This window comes from Poeciliopsis prolifica, unplaced genomic scaffold (assembly GCF_027474105.1).
Source record: "Poeciliopsis prolifica strain line A6 unplaced genomic scaffold, Auburn_PproV2 SCAFFOLD011, whole genome shotgun sequence".
Lineage (NCBI taxonomy): Eukaryota > Metazoa > Chordata > Actinopteri > Cyprinodontiformes > Poeciliidae > Poeciliopsis > Poeciliopsis prolifica.
This window is the reverse complement of record NW_026562386.1, coordinates 3,218,800-3,246,512: the sequence shown is the minus strand read 5'-3', so window position 1 is coordinate 3,246,512 and position 27,713 is coordinate 3,218,800. Positions and strand designations below refer to the sequence as shown.

At 38.8% G+C, this 27,713-nt stretch overlaps 1 protein-coding gene across 2 annotated transcripts; it reads right to left on the bottom strand.

Moving 5' to 3' along the window:
• Positions 1–1,616: 1,616 nt before the first annotated feature.
• On the bottom strand, positions 1,617–27,713 carry fes (FES proto-oncogene, tyrosine kinase). 2 transcript variants are annotated; one of them, XM_055037105.1, is made up of 18 exons: positions 27,371–27,713; positions 26,626–26,799; positions 20,915–21,011; positions 20,652–20,835; positions 15,825–15,962; positions 15,620–15,739; positions 15,361–15,483; positions 12,923–13,118; positions 11,991–12,071; positions 9,903–10,112; positions 9,447–9,569; positions 8,727–8,780; positions 6,460–6,578; positions 6,269–6,363; positions 6,071–6,194; positions 2,178–2,335; positions 1,953–2,075; positions 1,617–1,869 (listed from the first exon to the last, which is right to left on the bottom strand). In XM_055037105.1, the coding sequence occupies exons 1-18, from the start codon at positions 27,593–27,595 to the stop codon at positions 1,727–1,729; spliced, it is 2,487 nt and encodes an 828-aa protein (XP_054893080.1). In that variant the 5' UTR covers positions 27,596–27,713; the 3' UTR covers positions 1,617–1,726. The 2 variants fall into 2 exon arrangements, with proteins under 2 accessions (XP_054893080.1, XP_054893081.1); XM_055037106.1 differs by having other exon boundaries at positions 9,990–10,112.

Genomic DNA, 27,713 nt, shown 5'->3' with positions numbered 1-27,713 from the left:
AATGTTGAAACAGGTTTGGACACACCCTTGGGTTACAAGTCTGAGCTCATTTGTGCTTTAAATTAAAACTTTGAATAGACTGAATCTAGAAAGATTACTATGTCTGGAATTTATAAATCTTTGTTGTGGGAACAATTTTAATTAATAAGTTTACAGACTCGCCATGGCAACATTTTTTGTTATTTTTTTGTGCCTTTTGTCTGTAATCCTACAAGGAATTACCTCAGTCAATTTCAAGAACAATACTTGGGTCACAAGTTTGAATGTTTTTGTGTATTTACTCCAGAAATACACAGCTGAACCCAAGTCTCTTCCACATTTTCTGCAGGATGTTTGCTCACTTTCTTGATAAAACAAGCCTTTATATTGTTGTTTGTTATTTTCATTTGGGTTCCTGAAGCTTGATGAAAGTCTGCTTTATTCATTCCAAAGTTAGTTTTATGTCTGTTTAAATTAATTATCCAATTACGTCCAAGTTTCAATCATCAGGCCAGATCAGCCTGGCAGCCCCAAAGCATGATGTTCCCACCACCATGCTTTACAGTCTCAAATCCCTCCAAACGTAATTTCTGCTCACTGAGGCCAAATCGCTAAATCTATAGAGGTTTGACAGTCTTAATTAGCAAAATGGCATCTCATTTCTCCATGTCTGCAAATTTCAGTCGAGCTTGAAGCTTTTATTTTTGTCCATCTCAGTTCAATCCTTGGTGATTAAATTTGATTTAATTTGCGGTTTCCATGGTGAGTCCTGGGTTATTTTCAGTAGGTTAATGATTTGACAATATACATAAAAAAGATTTTTAAATGGATAAAACAGAATTGCATTAAGCTTCTTGAATGGTATCAGCTTCAAACCTTTTGAAATGTAAAGTTTATTCTGCAAACCAGAGCCACATTAGGAAACCAGCCAACTTAAATGAACTCTTATTGCAACAGTGCTCAAATCTATGCCAGAAACTTGATGATGGAAATAAAAAAAAACTTTCAAAAGGACATTTACAAAAACATAAGAGAAGATCTAAATGTATTACATCAGACCTTATGTGCACAAATGTTTGTTTTTGAAATTCAGCAATTTTTTATGTGATTCTTTTGATCCTAAAAAGACCGAATGTCTTAAAAGCAACAAAAAAGGCAAACTTGTATTTGATGCTGCCTGAAAATGTATCACCAGGTCTGGAGATTTGTTGCATTTTCCAAAGCGCCTCCTGCTCTGACGGCAGAGCCCAACAGGGCCACCCGAGCTCCTGCTTTCATTCAGCTGAAAATATAAAGTCTCATCCTTTAGGCGGTTAAAGATCGTTAGTTCTGATTAGACTCTTACATTTCTTTTACAGTGTTTAGAAAAGAGCTATACAAAGGCCCTTCAACTCCTCGGAGCAGCTTTACTAGACGATAAAACTGGAGATCTCTCTCTCTCTCTCTCTGTCTGAAAAGAAGTTTTCTTGTGTCGAAGGAGACTTTGGAAAAGTCGAAATAAGAGAAAAAAAACTTCCCCAGGAGGCCAACCAACACACTTCCCGCCTCTAAAAGTAATTCTCTATGTAGTTTTCACACCAAAAAGTAAAAAAAAAAACAAAAAAAAAACAGTAAGATCCATTGATTTTCTTTTTTTATTTGAGTTCTTCTTCAATGCTCAACTCATCACCACAAGGAAACTAAATATATAAAACAAGTGTACAGATCACTAATAAAAGACAGGAAAAGCCTATAACAGAGGATTGTATCATGTGATTTTGTTGTGTATAGCATTGAGCTCAGTCCGAATTTTCCTGAATGTTGGTCTGTTTTTGGGGTCGTACTGCCAGCAGCTGTTCATGACCCTGGAGATCTCCACAGGGCAGCCGTGAGGAGCGGGCATCCGGTATCCTGCAACAAGATCCACCATCAGCTCTCCGCAGGATCATCTGAACTCCAGCATTTATCCTCCGCAGGCTGAGAGACATCTTTACCTTTCTCCACCTCGTCACGTGTCTGCTGGTTATTCATGCTGGTGTAGGGCGTCATCCCCATGGAGAACGTCTCCCACAGTAAGACCCCAAAGCTCCACACGTCACTCTGAGTGGTATAGCGACCTGGAGAGACAGCAGGGGGCAGCATTCGCAAAGGAAAAGGTGTGTTCTTTTGACGGGTTGCAGTTTGCAAAGTGCAATAGAGTGAAATTATTTTTGACCTACCATAGTTCAGGGCCTCTGGAGCGGTCCATTTGACGGGGATCTGCCTCAGACCCCCCTCTGCAGAGTAGACCCCGTCATCTCGCTCGCGGGACATCCCAAAGTCACTTATCTTCACCACGTTGCGTTCTGCAACAAGGCAATTTCTTGCTGCGAGGTCTCTAAAAAAACCGAAACAAACGCATTAGGGGAGAAAAACAGACAGAAAAATCATGTTCTGCAGAAGAAACAGGAGGGAGAGAACAGAGGATGCTGAAAACGAAAGAGAAAACGTGTCTCTGGTGTTTTACGTGGGTTCATTTTGACATTCTGTGATGCAGGTTGAGCAGCCATTCTTCCAGAAACCTGCTCTGATCTGTTCCCGCTGTGTGAACATCACTCAGCCAGAAATCACCATCACCTCCTCCTCCCCTTCCTCCTCTTCTCCACAACTCCCACAGCTTCATGATGCCTCAATTCCTCAGCCCACATCCACTGTTTAATTCTCCAGAATTTTCTTGTTTTCAGAAATGTTCAATTGAATTTATCTCTACTTCTAAGATTTTGTTGAAATGAGCTACAAGGACATTTCAAGCCTGAATAAAGAACCTGTTAAATCTGTGTGGAGTCAAACTAGAGATGATGGAACTTTTCTCAATTAGCTCACAAATGAGAGGAAACATATTCTGCTGACAGAATAAAATAACTTCTTTCCTGGAATGAAGATGCAGAGCTGCTCCTTTCATTACTTCACTGTGAAAAAGCATTTCTCTTCATTGATTGCGTTTCAATGGAGCACTGCATGTGCACATAGGAGTTCTGGAAGAACTGAGCTGTTTACAGTACAAAAACATTTCTTTTTCCTGAAAGGCAGTGAGAATTGTGATGCTGGAAAGAAAAATAAATGTGTGGAAAACCATATCAAGATATTTTTTTATTCACCAAGTGAAATTAACAGCATGTCAACAAGACTACTTGTTTTGCAGTCTGATGCAATTATAAGTCAATACAGACTTCTATAATGTTACGCATACTTAATTTTTATCTCCAAATGAGTAAAATAGATGCATCATTCCTGCCTTTTTCAATCCGCAGCTTCACGTTGATTCAGCAGCAGTGGTGAGACCCGATGGTGCCAGATGTTGTTCTTAAAGCTCTGAAGGAAACCAAATGAGGTCAGGACTTGGAGTCCCCTTAAAACTATAGAGAAAAATTATATTCTGATTTTCTTTTCCTTCTTTGATCACTTCAGCTTCTGCTCCAGTTTTGGGTGAGAAGTTAAAAAATTGGTGCAAATTGTTCCCATCTGCTGAATCTGGTCGGCAAGTTTGCTCTGGCATGCATTAGGCTCAATCTGCCCCCAGAATCAAGTGCGCTAATAAAATAGTGAGAGCAAAATAATAGCAAAAAACGTAGAATATTTTGAAAATTAGTGACATATTGAGTTGACTGCAGGTTTGTTTCTTACTACTTTTGCTGACATATTGTGTTTAAAGTTGTCTCTTCCGGTTTGAATAATTCAAGTTTTCTTCTTAAGACCTTGACTTTTTGCATCAAGTGTCCTTGAACGACTCAGTCTAATCCAATACAGAACTGAATGCTTGTGTCATTAAATCACGCTTACGGCAATAAGTCGCAGGGAAATTTTGTCACGTTTTATTTGAGGAAATTACTGTAGTTTATTCCTGTTTTTTAAACTGTCATGACAGCATATGAGGAAGTGATGTGAGGAAAGTTAAAAGTTTGATGATGTCTGCGTGTTAGTTTATGGGCTTGTATGTCAGTTCACGTCAGAGGAACTTGAGCCGCTCTTCTTGTCTGAAATATGTCCAACACTCAACATTAACATAAGGATAATGATTAAAATTATCAAAATAATGTACTTTTATATCTCTCATATTCTGATTTTGGTGTTTCTGTGCTCAAATTGGGAAACCTGGATCTACAGTGAGAGAAATCCTGTAGTAACACGAGTTGAAAGGTGTTACTACAGGAAGCCTTTCTAAAATGCATTCAGCAACAAAGGTCTTAACTTCTGTGGAAACAAAATCAATGTTTTGGAGTGGATGTTCTGATCTCAGTGATCAGAAATCTAAAGAGTTAAAAAAAATTTCAGAATATTTTTCTCAAAGTCCTGGAATCATCAAGATGCGTTCCAGAAAATCTGAGAAGAGCCATAATGATCTCGTGGTTTTTGTTTTGAAACTCTGACATGCAGGCCATTTTTGCTTCTTTCCTTTGGTGAAGACATGAACTCTGACCTAAACCAAGGAGAGTGAGGCCTTCAGTTCTTTGTTTTGGGATCTTTTGGGATCTCTTGAATGAGTTGCTGCTGTGCTCTTAATTTCTCTTGGCCAGCCGATCCTGGAAAGTTCACCACTGTTTGTTTTTCCATTTGCGAATAATGTCTCTCACTGTGGTTCAGTGGAGTCCAAAAGCTTTAGAAATTACTTAACTCTTTCCACACTGATGGTTCTCAATTACTTTCTTTACTTGCTCCTAATTGTTTGGTGATCTGGGCTTTTGAGAGTACTTTGATGCACTTCACTTTGTCAGGCAGCCTTCAGTGAGAGCAGTGGTGCAGGTATATCTAGAGACAGTGATAAACCACTTTTTATACAAGACCAGGAAGGTTTGGATCATTCTTTCCCTAATATTAAGCACCTTCATATAAAAACTGCATTTTGTGTTTACAAGGGTTGTTTTTGAGGTTCTGAAAAACTCAAAGTGCAAAAAAAAAAAAAAAAAAAACTAGCGATAAAGGGAACCAACATTTTTTCACAGCACTGTGTAGCTGGAGTACAGCTACCCTTGCTCTGGATCAGCCCACTCTGACCTTCCCTGCAGCAGGCGGCGCCGATTCATTTCCTCTGCAGTGGCTGAGTTTCTCTGAGTGTGACAGCTTTGCTGTTCGAGCTCAACTATCCATTCCTTACGTTCCGGTTTGTGTCAGCTCAAAAACGGCAGCTCTTGCACATTATAGATTCACAAAAGGAATCAGCTAAACAAAAAGGGGGGAAAAAACAACTGCACTGGAGGGATGATGGCTGGAGGAGAGTCGAAATGAAATCCCTGGTTCCAACACTTCTGAGTGCTTGTTGTCAGATGAAAGCTGCATGCCGCAGTGGGAAACCACCGCTGTGAAGCACAGAGTGAGGTCAAGGATGGTTTCAGGGTGCTGGGCTGCAGGAAAACTTTCTGATCTCTGTAAAATCAATGGAACATGCAATAAACATGGATAACGCTCCATCCTAAAGTTTCACACTAAGCCTTCAGCAGCTTAAACCCACACACTCAGACTGAGCAAGAACCAGTTGGCAGAGAAGGAAAAGACAAACGATGACCTCAAGATGTCTGGTAATACGCTTCACCTCAGTGACTTCACAGGACGTCTCCTCAAAGAAGGAAAGACTGCGGCACTTCTCAGTGAAAATGGCCAAACTCCATTCTAGTAAAAGGTCATAGAGGTCACATGAATGCCTTCAAGCTGTGATGCCTTTAGAATTGAACTTTTTTGTTATTCTGAATCAATAAATTCAGAAATGTTTGTTTTTGCCTTCAGTGGCAGCATTTAGCGCCCCACAACTCTGTACCACAGATACGGGTTTTTACTGTTTGAATGCATATTAATTACAGTTGATTAAACATTCCTTAAACTTTGTGAGTCATGTGAAATTTTACCTTTGATTTATCGCGGGTGGGGCAACATTTCCTTTTGGCTAAATAAAGATCTTGCCTTCAATCATTCATCATCTGTGCTGCTTTTGTAAGAAAACTAAACTAAATCACAGCCTTGCTTCAAAAGTTTCACAAGTCTTTCGAGGTTGGAAAAATGTCCAAACATAAAACTCGCAGTACAAAGATACAAGAAGGATTTTTGATGATTTATGTTATCAGTAAAGCAAATCACCACCAACCTGTGGATGCACTTCTTACTCTCCAGGTACTCCATTCCTGCTGCTACGTTTTCAGTCATTTTGACCAACATCTTAGGCGTCAAACTGTGACCCTCGAGCCGCAGGAAGGAGAGGAAATCCCCACCTAGAAACGTTTAGAACAGAGAGTGAATGATGCAGCTGAGTGGAAGGAGCTAGAGATGTGGAGATGGTGTTCACCTGAAACAAGCTCCATGATGATGTAGATGGGCTGTTTCTGTGTGCAGACTCCGATCAGTTTTACGATGTTCGGATGGTTGTACTGCTTCAGGATCCTGCAGCACACATGAGCGTCTCAGAGACTTTGCTGCTGATTGATCTGTGTGTGAGTGTGTGTGCGTGTGTGTGTGTGTGTTTGGAGACACACTGACCTGGCCTCCATCAGGAACTTGCTCTTATGTTCTGGAGCCAGATTCTCTTTGCAGGACTTCACAGCTACAGGAGTGTTATCAGAGCGTAAACGACCGCTGTACACCTCTCCAAAGTTGCCCTGCAGAGACATTTTTAAACATCTATGAAGCTCCTTCAAGATCTTTTCATCCTATCACAAACTATATAATTCCACAACTTGACATGTCAAAGATAAATTGACTTCATTTTGAAAAAACAAATTACTTTTTAGGTCTATAATGAGGTTGGATTAGTGTATTTCATAAAACTGCAATGGAAGTATGTGTTTTTTTCTCGTCACACAAATCAAGTGATCAACAACTAGATGTCGCCACTGGTGTAAACCATGAAGAAGAAAACAACAGGAAGTAGTGGGAGGATGATGGTCCAGCATGATTTTAAAGACTTATTGTTTGAACAAACTTATTCACATGTGATTTTAATGGCATTTCTTATTTACTGCAATTGCGAAATTGTGTTTTTTTCAACATTAGTAGAATAATGACAAAGTTTTGAGCACATTTGTGATGCAAACACATATGCAGTCTTCTTCATTTGGTGCAATTGTGTCATGTGCTGTGCATCTTTTTGTTCTTGGTGAGTTTTTTTGGGTTATTCTCCAGTTGGTGTAGAAAATCTAAACTTTTTAATTATCCCATTTCAGAGTTTTGGAATAAAGATACAGTATTTTGCAGAATTGTGCAGCGTTTTAGCTCACCTTAATACTGAGAGGGCCAAAAAGTTTCTATTTTTTTGTACCATGAGTTGACCCTCGTAAGAAAACTAGTTGTGTGGAATTAAAGAAAAACAAAAACTGGTGTTGCTATAAATCTCAGCGAGACGTGATATGTTGCATCACCTCTTTTAATAATTGCATTTAATCTTTTGTGATTTAATGAGACTAAATTATGTTGCTTTAAAAGGAAAATAGATTTTTCTTTCTTCAGCTGAGAAAAGGCATTAAAATTCAAAAGCTGCATCTCAGACTGTAAAGGCCAATTACAGTGTCCTATTTTAAAAATTAAAGTTAATTTAGAAAAAGATTGAACAATTTTGGATTCTTTGAAATGAAAGGGCTGCCAGAAGAAACTGACAGCACTTTGTTGCACGAATCCCAAGGCTTCAGGAGAAATGTAATTACAAAAGATTAAACTGAAGTAGAAATATTTGGTCCTAATGCACTGCAGCATCTTCTGCAAAAAGCAAACACAAATATTCTTCTCACAGAACATGAGCGCTCTGCAATCCAGACCAGATCTAAACTAGATATGTGGTGAGACCTTCAGTTTTACATTGCTTCAGCGATAAGAAGCAATGTAAAAAAAAAAATAAAAAGACTTAAATGACTAATTCAAGCTATTTTGACTAAATCTGATCTCAGAAGTTGTTGGGGATTTTTTTCCATCACTTCAAATATATGAACGTAATAAGATATTCAGATCCTGACACATCATTTCTACCCATGTCCTGATAAGAAACTCTTCCTTTCTCTCTTCAGCTCTGAGGACGCAGCAGCCATAATTTCCCAAAAGAATCTAAAACTTAACAGCAGATTAAATGAAACCAAAGAAAGGTTGTGTAAACTGGGCTTGCAGATGCAGATGCAGGAAGTGTTCTCGACCTGCTGCAGAGATTTTTTTTGCACAGCTTCATGTTTTCCACTCGATACTCACGGTTGAAATCAGTTTTTAATAGCTCTTCTGACAACTCCCCACTGGTTTGGTTTCACATCAATGCATCCATCAGGATTTGCTATATAACACAAACTTTTACTTTCAGATTACAAAACAGCTTGAAGGTTTAGTGTTTCGCAGATGAGTTAACTTTCCAACAGCCTTTCTGTGTTGTACATTTTGTACCCAGCGGTGTTGCTGACCTGCAGCCAGCAAACATAATCAGGTGGGACCGTTGTGGAGTTTCCCCCCAAAGCAGTTTAAATTTAAGCAAAAGCAATCAACATCGGTAGTCTCCCTGCTGCCCAGAAATTAACTCCCAGGTGAAGCTGAAATTAAAAATAACTTTCTAGAGACAGAAAGCTCAGAAATCTCAGCTGAAATAGCAGAAACACCAAAACAGACACAATTGAGAGGAAAACTTTAGAGGAAAACCACAGAGGTGCAGCTGTGTTTACAGCTAAGCTTGAAAATCTGTGAATTTTTTCATCACTTTCGCTTGAAAACATTGCTGAAGTAAAGATTTTTCTCACATCACTTCAATGTTTCTGCCAGTAGATGTGAGATGTACTCACCTTTCCAATGAGGGGACCCAAGATAATGTCATCATGTTCAAGCACCCATTTATCCTGCAGGGGTTGAAAACCAAAGGAGAGGCTGCGTTACTCTGTGACAGCAGCAGGTTACAAAACGCAACAGTGATTATTTGGGAAGAAATTTAATAGAAGAGGCAGTTGAGATTTTTTTTTTTTGATTGCACAAAATCATTCTTAGATAATGACGTTTCATTCTGCTCAGTTCTGCCTATTTTCAGCTTTTTTCAGAATGAGCTGTTGTAGGGCCTCCTGTCACTTTAAATCCAAATAAGCTGCTGCTGGCCACGCCCTCTAACTCAATGCTGACACTCACACGTGTACATTTTCTGCAGACTGGTGCAGAATTAAACAAACGCACATCTTTGAAAAGCAGAAGTAGAGCCACCTACACATCCAAAAATTATGCAGGAAGTGGTTTCTGGATGGTGATGGTCAGCTTGCACCAGCGACAAATGTAAGCTGACCAGATTTGCTGGAGCTACTCTTGGGTTGCTAGTTAACGGTGGAGTAGCTGCCAATTTGGGAGGTTTTTGAAGCAGCTCGTTTTAAAGACACCAAAAAACAGTGACGAGAAAGCAACACAGTTCATGAGGCAGCCTGGACAGAAAACCAGAGCGGAGCACCAAATGCCAGACCGCAAAGAAAATTACGAGCATAAAGTTTATTAGACGAGGAAAGTTATGAAAATCATGGCTTTACTTTCAGTATTGGTTTCTTCAGGATGGCCTCTGACTTCTTGGTGACGGGTAAACGGGATGAATGCAGGTGATTGATGAGCTTCGGGATGCTGTGGAAACCTTCTCCATCCAGACGGTACAAATTCTACTGACACATGGAAACGAGTTCAGGAGAAACCTCACTGACATGTTGTTTTAAATTGTTGTGCAGCTGAACTGATGTGTTCTTGTATTCAGTTGGTGTTGAATTAGCAGAATAAATACCCAAGCTGGGGAAAAATACATAATTGCTAAAATGCTTGCATAGTTTTTCTAATGTTTACATTAGAAAAATGACAAAAACAACATCTTTTTCAAAACATTTGAAGATATGAAAAACTGTATTCTTAAAAAAAAAAAACTGAATGCAATATTAATTGAGGATGGAGTGATGCAAGAAAGTGAAACGCGAGCTGTGCTTTCAGAAAGGTTTACTCACATCCGTGTTCTGAATGAGGAAGTGCTTGCAAGATCCTTCCCACTGCACAGAGATGACATACACCTGTTTCTCCTGACTCTTCCTCACCAGAAAGTCTCCGTCGTTCTGGAGCAGCTGCTGCACCTCCAGCCTGGGAATGGCTCCGTGGTACCAGTCCTGCTGGGACAGGGGCCGGTCCACTTCCTGCACGGCGGGGAGGACTTGGGTAGCCTGGAAGCAGGAGGAGGAGGACAGGGAGACGGGATTTTTAATGGTGCTGGCAGGAGTCTTATGAAAACAAAAAGAGACACAGGATGTGAAGAGATGTGGGAGAGATTATCTGAAGGCACTTCAGATGAGACTCTATAAAACTTAAAAGTCTGATCACTCCACCATCCGTGCATGCCTGTCGGGCACCAGAGTGATGTGAAATAGAAAAGAAAGAGCAGCTCACTCAGAAATTACATTTTATACTTCAGGTGCAGCATTTTAAATATCACAGCAATTCCTCCATTTGAACTCTCCAGCCCGTCTGTGTGTTTCTCAGCATTTTAAACTTAAACTTCCTGATCGTGAGGTAGAGCTGAATTTGGGTCGAGCAAAACTTTGAAAGCAATTGACCTTAAAACGTCCGTGCAGCGTTGTGTCAGAGCACGTTAAACCCACAGAATGTTCTCCGAAACTCTGACTCCGTGTCTGCAGAGTGATTTATTGTTTGTTGCACTGTGAGGTTTGGAGAGTCAAAAACAGGCCCTGCAGTCAACCTGCAATCAGGTAGGACCAAACGAGGAAGGGACATGACCTTCAGCAGGAACAAATGTCCTTCACTGAGAATACAATATCATTAAATAAAGCAGGATGTCACAGGTTTGATTCCCAGCCTGGTGACCTTTGCTGCAGGTCTTCCCCCTTCTCTCATTACCCTCTTTCCTGTCAATTCACTATCAAATAAAGGCCAGTAGAGTCAATACTGTAACCAGTAGCATGAGGTTAAAAAGTCCACTAATTGACTCCACAAATAAATGTCGAACAGATGAGAAACAATATATTAATATTTTATTATTTTAACATAAAATACATCCATTTTCTTGCACCCGTGTCCCTAGTGGGTAGGGAGAAGTTGGTGTCTATCTCGAGCTAACGTTCTGGGCGAGAGGCGGGGGTCACCCTGGACGGGTCGCCAGTCTGTCACAGGGCAACACAGAGACAGACTGTGTGTGTGTGTGTGTGTGTCTGTGTGTGTGTGTGCATGCACACACACATAGGGATAATTTAGAGAGACCAATTAACCTAAAGGTCATGTTTTGGACTGTGGGAGGAAGCCGGAGTACCCGGAGAGAACCACATCACGCACAGGGAGAACATGCAAACTCCTTGCAGAAAGACCCCGGGCCGAGAATCAAACCCAGGACCTTCTTGCTGCAGGGCAACAGCACTACCCACTGCGCCACTGTGCATTCCTACAACTATGATTCATTTAAAATGTACTAAAACCATCATGACTCTATTTCCTGCACGTAAGACGAAAAGTTAATATCACACTTTCTTAATTATTATATAATCTATAATAATTCTATTATTATATAGATTAATAATCTGAACATATTAGGAACATATTAATGTTTTGACACATTAACTAATAAATAACATAGTAAATAAACAAATTTCTCAGAATATTTTGTATTGATGACAAATATTTGATTAACAGTTTAGTCAGGTAGTCTAACCTAATCACAAATTACTGATCATATTTCTATAATCATTTTATAATCAGTTATTGAATAATATTGGCCTTTTAAGTCAATGAGATTATCATGATAAGTTAATGATCAACTACATTCAGTTCATAATTTCTGATTAGTTTCTGTGCAACAAAAGATTGTTTTTCTGGTCCTTATTTGTAAGATGTTACCAAAATGTGGCATTTTTTATTACCTTTCAGAAGGAAGAAAAGTTTTACTCTGATGAATTTCATAAACACTCGGCTTGTTGGACTGATCTGAATTGGAATCAGAATCATTTTAATTTCCTTGGGGAAATATTTGGCCATGTAAACATAGTTATTGTTCGCTGCATAAGCAGCTTAATGAAATATTAACACCATCCTACCTCAGATTTGTGTCTAAACAAGTTGCTCAGGTTGTTCACGATCCCATCCACCAGGATTTTACCCGACGTTTGAACATTGTCCTAAAAAAAACAGAGCAAAGCATCATGGTCAATATAAATGTGAACTGTAAAATGGAAAGAGAAACAATTTAATGCAACAAAACAAAAGGTAATCAATAGAAAACATTTGCTTTATCTATGTCTAATGTTGCTTTCAGTTTGTCTGAAAGCAACATTATGATACATCCCACAAGATTTAAACCATGAGTGGAAGTGCTTGATTTTGCTCTAATAAAGTAAAGTAACTGAATGATTAACCATTTCAAAACATATTTTGTTCCAGTAATACCATTATGCAGCAGTAATTCCGTTAAGTTTGAACAGTGTCCTTGGTATTGTGAATAAAATTTAAAAATAAAAACAAATTTCTCTCATTTGCACCATGGGATACAAAGATTTCTGTGTTGTCTTACTATCAACAATGATATTGACTAGGTTTACTTTAACTAGGCCGATGTTTGGTATTTGTAACCTGGTGAATCTATGTAGAAACGGAAAGAGGTGAAAACTTCCAGCACATCTGCCTCCCAGCAAATCTGCAATTTGATTTTGTTTTGAATTTATTTCAGAAATTTTATTTCTAACATTTTCAGACTCCAGTTTTGTAGTGGTCCTCATTTCTATTCCATGTTAGTTTTTTATTCAATTATTTATACAAAACTTCAGCTTCAACTTGATCTGAAACTTTCTCTGTACCACATCAAGATTCGCTCATTTTAATACCAGATGTTGGAAATTCTTCCCCACCGAAAACATCCAGTCACTTCAAGTGAGATGTTCTGCAAGACGCCTGTTTACTGGCCTGCTTCAAAGAACTGACAACAGCCAAGGAAAAGGCAAAGCAGAAAAGGTCTGCAGCAGGGGGAACATACGTTGCTTGTGCTGGATAAAAGCGAAACAGAGTCCATGTCCAGCCTGAGGGCTTGTGGAGGTTCTCTGAAGCCCAGCTGGTCCAGTTTCTCCTTTAGAAGAAGTCTCTGAATCTCCAGTTTGGCTTTCATACCCTGAGACAGAGCAACCTGCTGCCTGCATTCCTCCATTGCATGTCTCTTGCTGAAATGATAAACCCTGAGGAGAGAAAACATAAATAAAGTGACTTTTTGTATCTAGCACATCACTTTCTGCGCCTCAGTCAGCTGTGACGGTCCGTGAAACTCACTAGAAACATGCACAACAGCCACAAGTTTCAGGCCACAAAAACACCCTGAGCGTGTGAAGGTGTTGCCATCTGCTTTTGATCGCTAAGGTTGTTTGTGTTGTGAAACACTTGAGGAGTTTCCAGAAAACAAGTTCCTGGATTTTCATGAAATTTCTCAATTTGACATGAAAGCTGGTTCTGCTTAATCCATCATATTGGACCTTTTTGAAAAAATCTATCCCTTAATTTGACTAAAAAAACAAAATTAAGCACTTCATGTGATTTTCTTTATTGTTGGCTGAAAGTTCAACCTGAAATATCTTCTATCTGCATTTGTCCTGTAGCTGCTGATACAATATTGGTTTATTTCGCAACTGTTGGTCTGATTTCAGCAGCTGCAGCGAAGTGGTTTGTGTTGGTCTGTGTGGTGAGCGGCTTTGCAAAACGACTGGTTAACAGTTAAGCCAAAGATTTCTTCCTGTCTGTTATCATAATCATGGACCTACAGACATGTCATTTCAAAGATATATCTGCCTGCTTCCTGAGCTTGTGGCTCGTCCTTATGTTGAAGGCTCCAATTGGTGTGCTTTAAATAGGACCTATTATGCAAAATTTACATTTTGTACATTTTAATACTTCCTGTTTGGGTCTCAAATCTATTCCACATTCTAAAAACAAACAAAGCACTTACAAACACAAAGCCATTTTCTGGTGATAAGTTAATGTTCTATAAAATCTGGAAAATATCAACAATTTCCAGATTGTTAATTCACAATCACTGTTACCTAGCAATCCCAGGAAAGCCACAGCTGGTTTTACCACTGTATGGACTGTACAATGGCTGCTGGATAAGACAAATGTTTTCTTGCTGACTTACCACACAGAAATCACTTGCTACATTATTGCTGGTTGTACAGGATGCCCCACGTCTGCTTTTCAAACATCTGTGGTTGTATAATTATGCATCTGTTTTAACCATTTTCAATATCTATGTGTGAACATTGAGTTGGGTCAGCAGAGGCTTATTTGCATTTAAAGAGACAAGAGGCCATAAAACAGCTCAGTCCAATAGACAGAACTGATCAGACTAAAATCTCATCTTCTCAGAATGATTTTGTGCATGAATATGTTTTGTGTAACACACAAACCTATCCAAACCTATTCAAGGAACATAATAGGTCTCTTTTTAAGATGGATATGACTGTTTTCCATTGGTTTGTAACAGACATGAATCAAGACATATGTGGATGGAGAATCAACATTTAGAATTAGGAATCCTTTAATCTGCGAGCTAACATCCAGGGAGGATGAAAATCTACAGACGACCAGACAGGAAACTTTCTGAAAAGGGTTAACAGAACTGCTGAGAGCAGATCAGATATGATTTTAGGTTTCAGATATGAAAAATGTAGGTATGCCCTCTTCATGAGCCGCAGTGAGTTAATGGTTGACATCCAGCTCTTCCTCTTTCTGACTGATGATGACCCAATTACACACAACCAGCAGCATGCATGTCAGTTTCCTGTTACTTTACTTCAGCTGCTTGTAGATTTATTTGGCATGTGCTGAGAACAGTTAATCGTCTCTTAAACTAGCTCTTCTTTGAACTGTATTCCCCAGTCTTGAGGTGACATTGTTTGTGAATTGTTTCTAGAGAAACAAGCTGAACTGAATTACTGTGGAGTCTGAAGCAGAGGAACATTAAGCCTGACAGCTACAAAAAGGTCACAGCAGGTCAGCTTGAAACTGTTGTTCCTGCTGGTTTACAAAACGCTTCTTTGAAAATCTCACCAGAGGGCAGAGCAACCTCCACTTACCTAGAAAAAACACCTCAAAAACACCATATGTGCTTCCTGCCTTTCTTTAATGATTGTCAGAGTTTTGTAGATAAACACTCTGTTTCCTTTTGTCCTTCAGGAGCTAATTAATGACTGGATCAAACCAGTGACTCCCCTGGACAGGCTTGTCAACCAAGAAAAACGAGGGGACCGAGATTCAGAACTCTATGCATATTACAGCCTTATTATTATTAATAAGGTGCTTTCTGCCTCTTGAGACCAGGCTGGCTATTAGCAGTCTCTCAGGGCTGCACACAACGGCACAGTGGGAGCAAAAATTTCAGTAATTTGTTTCCTTCGCTGTGTGAACGCAGCAGCCCTACACTCTCTTCACCTCTGGCCTTTTTTGTCTCCGTCCAGCTCGTTGTCCAGCTCCAGCTCCAGCTGATCCACAGACATCTGCTGAGAGCCCAGAGACCGAGCCAGGATCAGCAGCTCCTCTTCGATCGCAGTCAGCCTGAGAGCAGAAGTACCATGAGGAAAGAGGGGAAGTAAAGGGAGTGTTTAAAGGAAATACAGACAGAAAAGAAGAAGAGGAAGTCGTTGAGATATTAACAGAGGAAACTGAGCCTTTGCCATCTCATTGTACTCACTTGTGCTGGATCGTCTCCAAAGTGAGGTCATTCAGCTCGATCTCTTTGGGCCTCAGCTGCTCTGTGTCCTCCAGGAGGCTGCAGTCAAAATCTGCACAAACAGGAATCTCTCCGACAGACCTGAGATCAGAAACACGCACTGAACAGCTTCACCTCCATCAGAGTTTCATGACCTTTACTCTGCGAAAGTTTTGCTTCTGCCTACCGGTTCTGCTGAATGAAGCTCTCGTATTCTCTTTGTGGATCGATGGCGATGAGGGCGGATGACATCTCCCTGTGGACCTTCACCACTTCCTGCTGTAGGAGGGTGGAGATGTCAAAGTATTCCTGCAGGATCTCCTTCCTGGATGTGAAGAAGTCGGAGAGTTATTCACATTTTGAATTACATTTCCTCTCTGTAGGTTTCATCTGGTTTCTGTGTCTTCTGTCAGTCACTCTGTTTTCCAAATTTCAAGTTTACAAATGAAGTTTCCAAAAACCCGCCGGAGTTTTAATCCCAGCTGGGATTCTGTCTGTGGTTCCTCGATGAATAAAGAAGCTGAATGATCCACTGGGAATGTTGTGTTGTTGTTTTTCCTCGTGTGTCAAACTCATTTTAATTTTGAGTCTAATCCAGATCATTAATGTCCTCAAAGGGAGATTGTGCCAGGAAATACTGATAAAACCCATTAATAAACTGTTATTCTATTATGCATCCTGGGACAGGTTAAGAAAAGGCCTGCAGGATGAACATTTTCATCACATTTTTTGCTCAAAATCAATCTTAGATAATAAGATTTCAGCCTGCTCAGTTCTGCTCCTTTCAGAATGAGCTGTTTTATTGCCCCTTGCCTCTGCTGGGGCAGTGTTGAGTTGGGGCGTGTAAGTTCCCCAACTCAACACTTACACGCTCACTTTATTCACACTGCAAGCAGTTGCTCAATAATACAGCTGCACATCTTTGACAAGCAGAAGTGGAGCCTTCTGCACAGCCAACAAGAACGCAGTAAGAGGTTTCTGAATGGTAAGTCAACAACAAAACACTTGATTTGAGTTGATTGATGAAGTAATATTTAAGCATACAGCTCTTTTTGAATGTCCTATAAAAAGCTATGAAGGGCCACATTTGGCCCGCAGGCCTTGAGTTTGACCAATGTGCTCTAAGCAATTCTATAATATTGAAAACCTTGAAAAAGTATTATTTTTGATGTTAATTCAACCACTTGCAGCTCCTTAGATTGACAAACATAAATGGAAAACAAATTATACACATTAATCAAGAATTTGTCTTCAAATAAAACATTTAAAGAGAGGTTTGCATTTGTATTCAGCTCCTTACAGTCAACAACTTGTACAGCCACTTTGTGTTGCTCATCTCATGTCTCCAACTTTCCACATCAAGAGTTTTATTTTTTAGATCAACTTTCACGTCTCTCACAGATTCTGTTAAGTGTGGCTCTCCTGCTGAAAGTGAACCTCACAGAACAGCTGAGCTGATGCAAGACGCATTGCACACATATGGCCAAGATTTACTAAACGGGTGACTTCTGAAGGGAACTGGCTGCACTGGTTTCTATGAAGGGACTTGACAGTAACAGAGGTCCAGCACAAATGCATGTGAAGAAACATAAAAACACTGGAGGAGAATGAAAACCTGCAAATGTACCTACTTTCAGAAATGTTTCTTTTGTGGGTCGATTTGATTGCCTGCATGATAATATCTAAATCTGATTAATTTATTTTATAAAATTCTGGTAAAGTAATATATAGGAGAATAATAATTAAATAAACTGTATCACAAATGCCTCCAAAGGTCAAACTCTGAGCATCGTTCCATGTTTAACTGAACTAAGGGTGCCTCTGAGGTTCAAAGCATCCTCTGATGTAAATGACATCCATTCAGGAATCCATGCCTTATTGAGTTTCATGAAAAGGGTTAAACGCTTTTGAAAGGGGCCACAGTTTTTCCCATTTTTACCAAAGCCTCTCAGAAGTGATCATAAGGGTGTCTGCCTTCTGAAACCTCTCATCTGTCAAAGCAAACTGGAAATGTGTGTCAGATCTGCAACTCCCTTCTTTTTGCAGCTTCAGGTCTGATTTGACTTCATCCTTTTTATTAATAATAATGAAAGAATAAAGGGGTTCTTTCAGCACTTTACTTTTCACTTTAAAATAATTAATAATATCAGTAATTTGGGGAAAATTAGACACTTCTTAGCAGAAATGTTTTTGATGTTTTGACTCTTAATCATATTTGATAAATGCAATACAGCCAATCTGGCTCCCTGTGGCTTTTCATGTGGCCCTTTAGACTCCAATTTACAACAAAAAGTTCCTCCACATTTTAGTAAATCCTCAAAATCAAAGATAAGATTTTTGATTTGGCTCAAAATAAAAATGTGTTTGATGCCGCTGACGTAGAACTTCCCAGACAAAAACATCCGTATTTTTAGAATCAAATGTTTTACATGTAATCTGACTTTTGCATTTTTCTTTGTTTTGCATCAAATATGGGTAAAACAGCTACCTTCATAGTTTTGCATAATATTTTTGCTTGCTACATGCGGTAGATAAAGTGCTACAAATAAAAGTGCAACAAGTCTCAAAAAATGAAATTAAAATCCATGCACACAGACAAAGAAAATTCTTTATGTTAATTAATAAATAAAGCAAGTAGAAAATTGGTGGTTATTTTTGTCGTTTGAGTGTTGCAGTGAATAACAAACCATTTTTTAAGGTTTAAGCATCATCTGCACTCTACTCTTCAGCAAAACAAAGCACATTTTCACCAATAACAACAGCTTGAAGGGAAGCTATTTTTCTGCTTTTATTTGTTTTGTTTCTGTTTTCTTCTGCTTTTTTGTGCTTTTTTCTGCTTTTATTCTTTGCAACTCTTCCATCTATCACACATCAATCTCTAACTCGTTCTTGTTGATGTTTCTTTAAATCTTACATGTTTTTTCTCATCACTTATTTAAAGATTTGACTTGAAGTCTTTCATTCACTTTGAATTGTTGTTTTTGCTGTCCTCAACCAGAGGCGTTTAATATCAAACCGACTGTAGGAGAACAAAGTACAGCTTCAACTGCATAAATAATTCATGGTAATTTCTTTTTGTTGAAAGTTAGTGAGGAATATTGATAAACCAGACAAAATGTTGACGTTTCACTCCGTCATGCTATTCCTGTGGTTTAAAGTTTGAGTAAAATGCGAGAGAAACTGCTGGATGAAGCTCAGTTTTTTCCATCCTGCCCTTCATTGAGCAAAGGCTGCTACACTTAAATACCTCTTATTATAATACAACTGAAAATATGCAGATATGGATGTACAAAATTATTTCCTGTTGAAATAACATGGACAGTAATAATGTGGAGACTAAAAGAAATGCCAGCAAATAAACATTGTTTAAAGCTAAGAACCTAGCTAGCGATACAGAGCATTATCCTGCTAACATTAGCTTGTTTTATGGTTTGACTATAAAACAAGAATAGCAAAAATGTGTAATGTTCGAAAAACAATGACTAAGTTTAGTGTTAAGCCATATTTTTACTTGAATCCATGCATCACAGTTAAAACATCAATAATAAGATAATTATACTTTATCATTTAAACAACAGTGGAAATCATGTTCCTTTTTATTTCAAATAAAAGCAACTAGATTCTGTTAAACTTACTGAAGTCAAATCTACAGGTGTAAATGGAGCCAAGTGTTTGTTTTCTTTCAGAAACTTTAACATTTTTGTCCTCATCTGATCTCACGCTCAGAAACACACCTTCATGTCTGCTGGCTGATCAAAAAATGATGCCACATTAATCCAACCCCAGCCTAATTGCATTAGCAACCCATTAAATGTGGAGTCCACTTAAAAATGACCACATTTCGATTTCAATCAACTGCACATCAAGTTCCAGCTCATGTGTGTGACCTTTGACCCGGGTGCTGACCAGAGGTTTCCCTCTGTCCAAACCAGCTGTTTGAGGTGAAAAGGTTCCCTGATGATTCACTCGGGAGTCCGTGGGTCAGAGTCACTTTGACTTGATTTGAGAAACATTGTCTCAACCTTTGCACTGCTTTAATTTCACGTTGTGTTTTCGCTCTTGACACTTTCTGTTTTGCACCAAGTGTTTCACTTGTCCTTTTATTGCAAACAAACTGATAAACAGCCTTTCTGTGAGAACTGATTTCTGCTTCTACAGACTGAGGTGGATCGGAGAGCTGAGGACTTTACAAAGTATCTCCGTGGTCGTTTACGCCAGACGCTCAGTACAAACTCTCAGTAACGAACAGAAAATGTAGGAAGAGTCAAAAAGAAAGAACAAAATGATCCCTCATGAGGAAACTTGTTTGTTTTACACTTTTTAAAAAGAAAAAAATGCTGTTCTTCTACTTCTCATGATTTGACTGTTGTTTCCTGATCTGCAGTGTTTTTGACGTCACTTCCTGACTGAGGTTAATATTTGTATTACTTTAGCTCATGTCCAACTCCATCGTAAAAGTCGAATTGTAGAGACACTCAGCGGATGACCAAAGGTTTTCAGCAGAGCGGACTGGAAATAAACTACATCAGGTCACATACTGACTACAACTTTGCAGAACCCGACTATATGAACTTTGAATATCCTTTAAATCGATGCAGGAATAAATACGTTGAAGAGTTTATTATTGGTAATTAAAGAATTTGAAAATGTTCCTACAGTGCTAAGAATAAATAATAAAATTGAGGTCAGATTTTTGTCTCTGAGAGTGAATACAAATCAAATCATCAGAGATTATGCTTTATTTTATTTTATTTTATTTCTTATGTTTCTATTTTTTATTTGATAGGGAATGCCTGCATCCCAGTCTATATGATGCAAATATAACCTTAACTAATTTGCAACATAGTTTTATATCTATTTTTATCAACTGCTGATCTTATATTTATAAGATCAGCAGATATTTCCACTGCGTTTAAATGAAAGTCTGTTGACATTTCAAATGTATGTCTCTAATTTTCTTTAAGCCTCTCACACACACACACGCCCACACAGACTGTGTTGAGTGCAATCTTACAGGATGAGCACCATCTCCTGCTGCAGGGTCTGCAGCGCGCTCAGCAGAGCCGGCTGCATCTGGTTGTAGTGATGCTGATGGTAAACCTGAGCCGCTTGCACCGACAGCACATACTCATTGTGGAGCTCATGCAGCTTAAGGGAAGCCTTTATATAGCGCTCCCTGTTCTTTTCTCGCTCCTTATCTGCATATGAAAAAATAAAGTTCAATGTGCGTCTGAAACTGATCCAGTTTAGAGAAGTAAAAAGCCTCAAAGTTCTCACCTTTATTCATGTCCTGGTACTTCCTCTTTGCCAGAGCTGCGTCTTTAACCACCTGCCTGTAGCTGCTCTTCAGCCTCTCCAGCTCTGTGTGGGTCACCTATGCAACCAAAATAAAGCATTTTTGAATTCATAAATGACAACATAAAGTATGACTCCAACAAGATGTTGTTGTTTTTCTTCTTTGTTTCGTTTTTTTTTTTTTTTTTTTTTTTTTTTGTCTTCCAGCAAAGGTCTTCCTTCAAAGCACAAGATGCAAGTGAGCTGGAACAAGAAAACAAATTGCTTCACGGACACTGAAGAAGCCAAATCAATTCAGAAACTGACAGAAAACCAATGCAGAGGTTCTTGAACGTGTAATGTGTTCTCTCCCTTTGGTCAAACACGGAATCAGTCAGCAGAGTTTCAGTTTTACCGCCTCGGTCTGCTTCTACCCTGCCTACAACTCCACAATTCTTCTCATTACAAACATTTACTGGGATTTTCCGACACTGACACACACTAGTGTCTTATTGCAAAGTGGAAGAAAAGCACATACAGTCTCCGAAAATCTTACTTTGATACATTTAAATAAAATCCAGTGTAACAAAATGCTTTGGCAAAGAGAGGACGGCTCTGTGTGACGAAACTTATTACTGTATTGGTATGTACTGCAATTTGCAAACGTGTAGGAAAAAGTAAGCCAAGATTTAAAAGTGTGTGATATAAAGGAAGCAAAACTCTAAGATAAAACATGGCTTCATATTGTGATGATTTTCTTCATCAGGGACAAAATATATGAAAAAAAGAAAACCCTGAATCCTTTCTACTTCCACATAGCAGTTATGAAGTGCTTTTTGTTCGTCTGCTGTTAAAATAAACAATTTGTAATTTGTTGTGTTAATGTGCTTAATAAGGCGTTTATTAATAGCATTTGGAGGCGTTGTAAAAGTTGTAAAATGGCACAGTGAATATCGCCTAGTGTCAAAATAAGTGTGACACGCAGAAAGTGTTAACAGGACTCACGTCTTTGGATGTTTCATCCTTTTTATTGCTTTTCCAAATCTGTCATGATTAACAAGCTTTAGCTTTGTGACAAGAAAAAAATAAAATAAAATGTTATTTTATAAAAACAACGGAATTCTACAAAATAAGCGACTGCATAATTTACTCCCTAACTAGTAGCTGCACCTTGAGCTGCGGTCGCAACATGAGTCCATTTCAACAGGGATTGCACATCTGGAGACTCCAATTTTACGCCATTCTTTCTTGCAAAACTCTTCAAGATCTGACAGATTTTCTAGGAATTAGATTCTTTTCAAGTGCTGTCACAAATTCCCTGTGAGAATGTGGCCTGGGCTTTGACTGGGCCACTCCAGAACATCCACCTTGCTATCTTCAAACCAATGAATGTTCTCTCACTCTAGCAGATGGGAGCGAATTCCTTCAGTATTTCTCTATATTTGTAACACTGAATTTTACATAATGCTGCCAGCACCGTGCTTCATTGTGGGGATGGTGTGTTCGATGGGATTTGTTTTGTTTGATAAGCCAATAAGCTCCATTTTGGTCTCATCAAAGCAAATAATTTTGTGACCATGGAGTCTACCTAACTGCATTCAAATCCTGATGTGAGTTTTCTTTAAAAATGTGTCTCTCATTGCCGCTTCCTTAATTTAACTGAGGTTATGAAGGTTGGCTTTCCATTTCTTGATGATGGATTTTACTGATGTTTAGTATCTTGGATTTTTTTTTTTTGGTATCCATCTTCTGACTTATACTTTTCAAAAACCTTTGCTCTGAGTAGCTTGGGATGTTTTTTATCTTTATGCTATTATGGTAGCCAGGAATAATGATTTAATGAATGAATGGACCTTCCAGATACGGGTGTCTTTACACCACAATCACAATCAGTTTCTGCTTCACTTTTTGTGAGAATATTAGCATCAATTGGCTGGACCTCTGTTGAATTAACTCAGTCACTTTAAAGCAGATGAATAATTCTGACTATTGGTCTTTTTTTTTTTTAAATCAGCTTCGACTTTGACATTAACAAAGCTTTTTGTAAAAGTTTCATCCAATTTTGTTGATCATGACTGATTTGTAGAAGCAATCATCCAAGGGAGTGAATACTTTTTACCAGCAGAGTTTCTTTGCACCTTGAGAGTAAATACCACGAAGCACAGACACAGGAAGTGGACTGCAGACCCACTGTGTTTCTGAAGGAACATGAAAGCTGAGAAACAACATTTGAGGAAACGATCTGGCCTTTGTCGTGTAGCTGGTGGAAACGGTTCGAAGACCTTTGATAGCATCTCTGACTGCTCTGTTGGCTCAGTCAGGACAAAAAGATATCTATTGTAAAACCACACCGTGACGCACGCTTTGCACCGCAAAGTAATAGCACCATGTTAAGCAAACGACCCAACAAATGTTTGTGCTGCACCCCAGCACAGATTTATAAAACTTTGCACTTCATTTGCTTGATGTAATTGGGTAATAAAACAAAGAGGACGGGTTCGTTTTGAACTGCACTGGGCTCTTCTACTTAGGTTTATGAGAATTATATCTAATTATAAAACTGCCACTCATCTCATCTGCAGAAGCAAACAGTCTCCAATGCTTTGACATGTTTGTTTAAGTCATATTTTATATGCAAACACACATCATTTCCAATTTTCCACATTGTGTAAGTCAGTTTGTGTTTTTTTCACCCAGAAAGAAAAGATTCTTAGAAATGTTTGAGACTGAAAGAAATAAGAAAATAATAATTTTAATGTTGCTCATATTTACAATGTACCTTTTAGTTGATTGTTTGTTTATAGATATCTATTTGTGGAAACCTTAAATAAATTCAATGAGAGTTGTCTGCAAACATTTTGTTCCATTTTGGTTTTCCTGTTCATGTTCATGACTCCTCTATTTCAGATCAGGGTATTTAAAAGACATCAGAGCAAAACCTCAGTGAGCTAAAACAAAACATGGTGAGTCTTTTTACTCAGTAGTAACTAATCAGCATTTCTGATGTGAAAGTGGAAGGAAGGGAGTCTTTGCTGAGTGTCTCTGCATTATTAAACTGAATGAATTATAAGGACATTTTTCTGAGTCTTCTGAGTCACAGAAAGCAAGACCAAAACGGATGACGATCATGATGATCTACAACGGCATCGTCTGCAAGCTCTGTCATGCTAACAACGAGTATTCTTGATAAACAAAAAGAAAATGAAAGGCAACATGTTTGATGGATCCATGATGTTCATGAGAGATCCTCACTTTCATGAGAACTGTGAACTGAGCAACGCTATTGTTTAGATTATGACTTAATGGTGCTCAACTTAGACGTGAACAAAACAAATTACTTTGTGGGGGACTCTAAGGGTAGCCATAAAATGTATCCTCCTTAACCTTCAGCTTGGTAACTGCTGACACATTTCAGTTAACCATCAAAACTAAGATTTTAGTACCTTCGCTTTTGTTTTAGCCCCATGACTTTGTTCTTTCTCTGAAGACCTCAGAGAAAGAAATATTAGATATTAGGTAAATATCTCATATTTACTTTGGTAAGGATTTTGTCACATTAACAATAGCAGGATTTTAGCTTGCTAAATAAATATTTAGTTCGTAAAAAATATTAACTATTTCACTTGGAATTCTAACTTTTTTTATATATGAATAACATTAATAAACTATGACTCAGAAAAATGAACACTCACGAGATAATAAAGAAATTACCTTTTCATTTTTCTGTGACAAAGCAAATGAACCAAATTACTGCTGTTGTATTTTTACTCTTTAACTTTAAAAACTCCCAAGTCTACTCCTCACAAACACTCGATCCCATCATCGACAAACTCCCGAAGTCTCTGCGGAGTCCAGAGCGTCTCTAAAGATGCTCTGGATATTTTTACTTTCCACATCAAACTTCTATCTGGTCTCATGTGTCTGTTTGTCTATAAAAGCCCTGAGCAGAGACCTTTGGCGATTGTGCCTTCCAGGTGAGGTAAACTCAAAATACAGTGTCCCAGAAAGTTTGAATTTTACACAAGTCAGAAATAAAATCATGTTTCAAACAGAAATTTCAAACGTCTGAAAAGTCTGTTCATTTCGAGACACTCAATGCAGATTTTAGGTCGTCTGCATTGTTGGTTGTGACTCTTCGTAAATTAGATGCATTCATGTTTTAAATGAGCACATTTGAATCAACAAATGTTTTAATTGTTTTGGGTGTTTTAATGAGTGTACCGTTTTATAATGTACCGTTTTATAATTTCTAATTTGTACCACTATGAAACATTTCTTATTATTTGCTGTCAGTTGTTTTTCCTTATTTTTACCATCAAACTGCCAGGAGGCAACAGATGAAAATTAGCCCTTGTGGCTAAACATATTACATTGCTGTTTTAATGTATTTATGATAATTAATATGCACTCTGCCTCATTAAATAAATGAGGATTGATTTCCTTTTCTCCTTGGAGCTCCTCTGTAAGCTCCTTCTTTTTCAAATTCTTGGAAATATTTTGCTTGGCAATCCTCTCCAGGTCGCAGTTATCGCTTTTGCTGTTGCACCTTTTCTACCAAACTTTTCCTTCCACTCAACTTTCTGTGCATATGCTTGAACAGAAGTTTGCTCGTCGTACTTACTGAGACTCTGAAATCAGGAGGATCAGGAAACCTTAGCAGGTATTTTGAGTCATACCCTCATTAATTAGCGGATGAGGGTATGACAACATGAATCACCCATATCTTATTTTTTCACGCTGATTTTCTGACACACTGAAACTCATTCAAAATGTTTAGATTTCTTTAGATGTACTTGTGGGAGTTAAACAGCTGTTTTCTGAATGTTTTGACGTCTTTACTCAGGTGACGAGAAAACTCAACGAGTCAAACAAACCAGTTATGTGGATGAAAGTGAGTCTTGTACAACAATCTGAGAAACCATGAGGTCCAATTCTGGAGGCATGGTTACTGAATGTAAATGTACTGACACATGGCTATTCAAATAAAAGCAACAACTCTAAAGTTACGCCTAGAATTAATACTGAAGTTTTGTTTTGTTTCCCCCAGGAGAATCCAGTCTCCAAATTATGACATCATCATACTTCTTCTGTCTTTACACTATTTTTCCATCAGAAATGTCTCCATTTTGATCAGGAAAATCAGTATATCCATCAAGAGCAACATGCCTGGAATAAATACCATGATAAGAATCACAGTGGAGACCCTGGGTAACAGTTTATGTGAAAGCTGTGCATAAGGCTCATTTAACCCATGAATGAGTCTTCATGAATGTGTATGAATGTTGCCATGAAGTGACATTTGGTAAATAATGACACTTTTAATGCCAAGTTGACATTTTCAATTGACTTTTCATGTAAGTTTTAATGGAGTTGTGCATTAAAGTTTTCATTATTTAATGAATAATGCAAAGTTGACACTTTTAATGAGCTTTTAATGCAACTGTTCCAGCACCTTTGCATTAAAAGTATCATTGTTTTGCCAAATGTCATTTTATGACAAACATTTATGAAGACTCCTTCATGTTCATAACACGTGTTACGTCATGTTTATGTCAGTGTCACGCCAGCCTTACGCACACCCCTTCAAATACAGTATTCACCAAACATCACATTTTGAAAGCTTTTAAAAACAAACTCCAAGAGTTAGAAGAAAAACAGTCCAGCAGGAAGTGAACGTGTCACAGAAACAGCTCTCTGTGTGGTTTGCTTTGCACCTTGTTGAGCTCTTGCCGCAGCAGGCTCCAGTGCTCTGCGTAGGTTTTGCGGAGCTGCTGCTTGTCTCTGATGAGCAGAGTCAGTTTGCTGATGGGCCCGTCCAGCAGCTCCTCAGAGCGCCTCCTCATCACCTGGCTGAGGGACTCCGTCTGCGAAACCATCACTCCCCACGACTGACACGCACAGGGGTGGGGAGAAAAATCATCAGCTTTTACGTCCAACTCAAGAAAAACACCAAACCGGTTTTAGATTTGAATACAAATGCAGATTGTATGAAGTGCCATGAAACGCCCCGCTTCCACTTCAAAGAACTGAAGCCATTTAACATCCAAATGTCATAAATACCAAACACTGTGTGACTACATCCCCTTTTCAGGTGACTCATATGCATTTTCACCAGAATAGCAAACCGTATTTTAAATAATCCATGTTCATGAGCTCGTCAGATATTCTGAAAGCCATGCAGATGAAAAATTAAAAAGACTTTCCAAGATGAGTATTGGCATTGCAAAATAAATGCAATCTTATGTGGGACTGGGAATTCATCAACATTAAATTAATGGGGCAACTAGAGGAGAAAGGTCTCTTAATAAAACCAGTTTATAACTTTTTGTCTTCATTTCTAGTTTTCTGATCCGTTTTTTTAAATGAACATCATCTTCATTGACATTTTTAGACTCAGAAGGTAAAATGAACTCTGCCAGATGTTTCAGTCCATCATTGTAGAAGTAGAGAAGACCCCACCTTGTTGAGCTGACTGATGTAATCCGCTCCCGGACTGGTCTGAGGCCGGTCCATCTTCTCCACCATGGCAGTCATTTGGTGGAGCTGCACTGAAAACTCCCGTTCGCTCTTCGCCCGCTGACCCATCCACTTCTTCATGACCTCCATCAGGTGAAGCTCGGAGTCCAGAAGCCTCATAACGGCCGCGTGCGCCTGCGGACACCAGAGATCCTCTCCGAAACCCATCTCTGGACTGATGCGACCTCCTTTTTGCCTGGGATGCGCCGTCAGCAGCGCGCTCTCATGAGTGAAGCAGCAGCTGCTCTAATGACCAGCAGAGTCTCTCTCTCTGCGGCCATGAAGA

Coding starts and splice junctions, on each gene's coding strand:
- fes (XM_055037105.1), bottom strand. CDS start 27,595: ATGGGTTTCGGAGAGGATCTCTGGTGTCCGCAGGCGCACGCGGCCGTT. Junction 26,800..27,370: donor ACATCAGTCAGCTCAACAAG/GTGGGGTCTTCT, acceptor TGTGCGTGTCAG/TCGTGGGGAGTGATGGTTTC. Junction 2,336..6,070: donor AGTAAGAAGTGCATCCACAG/GTTGGTGGTGAT, acceptor CGGTTTTTTTAG/AGACCTCGCAGCAAGAAATT.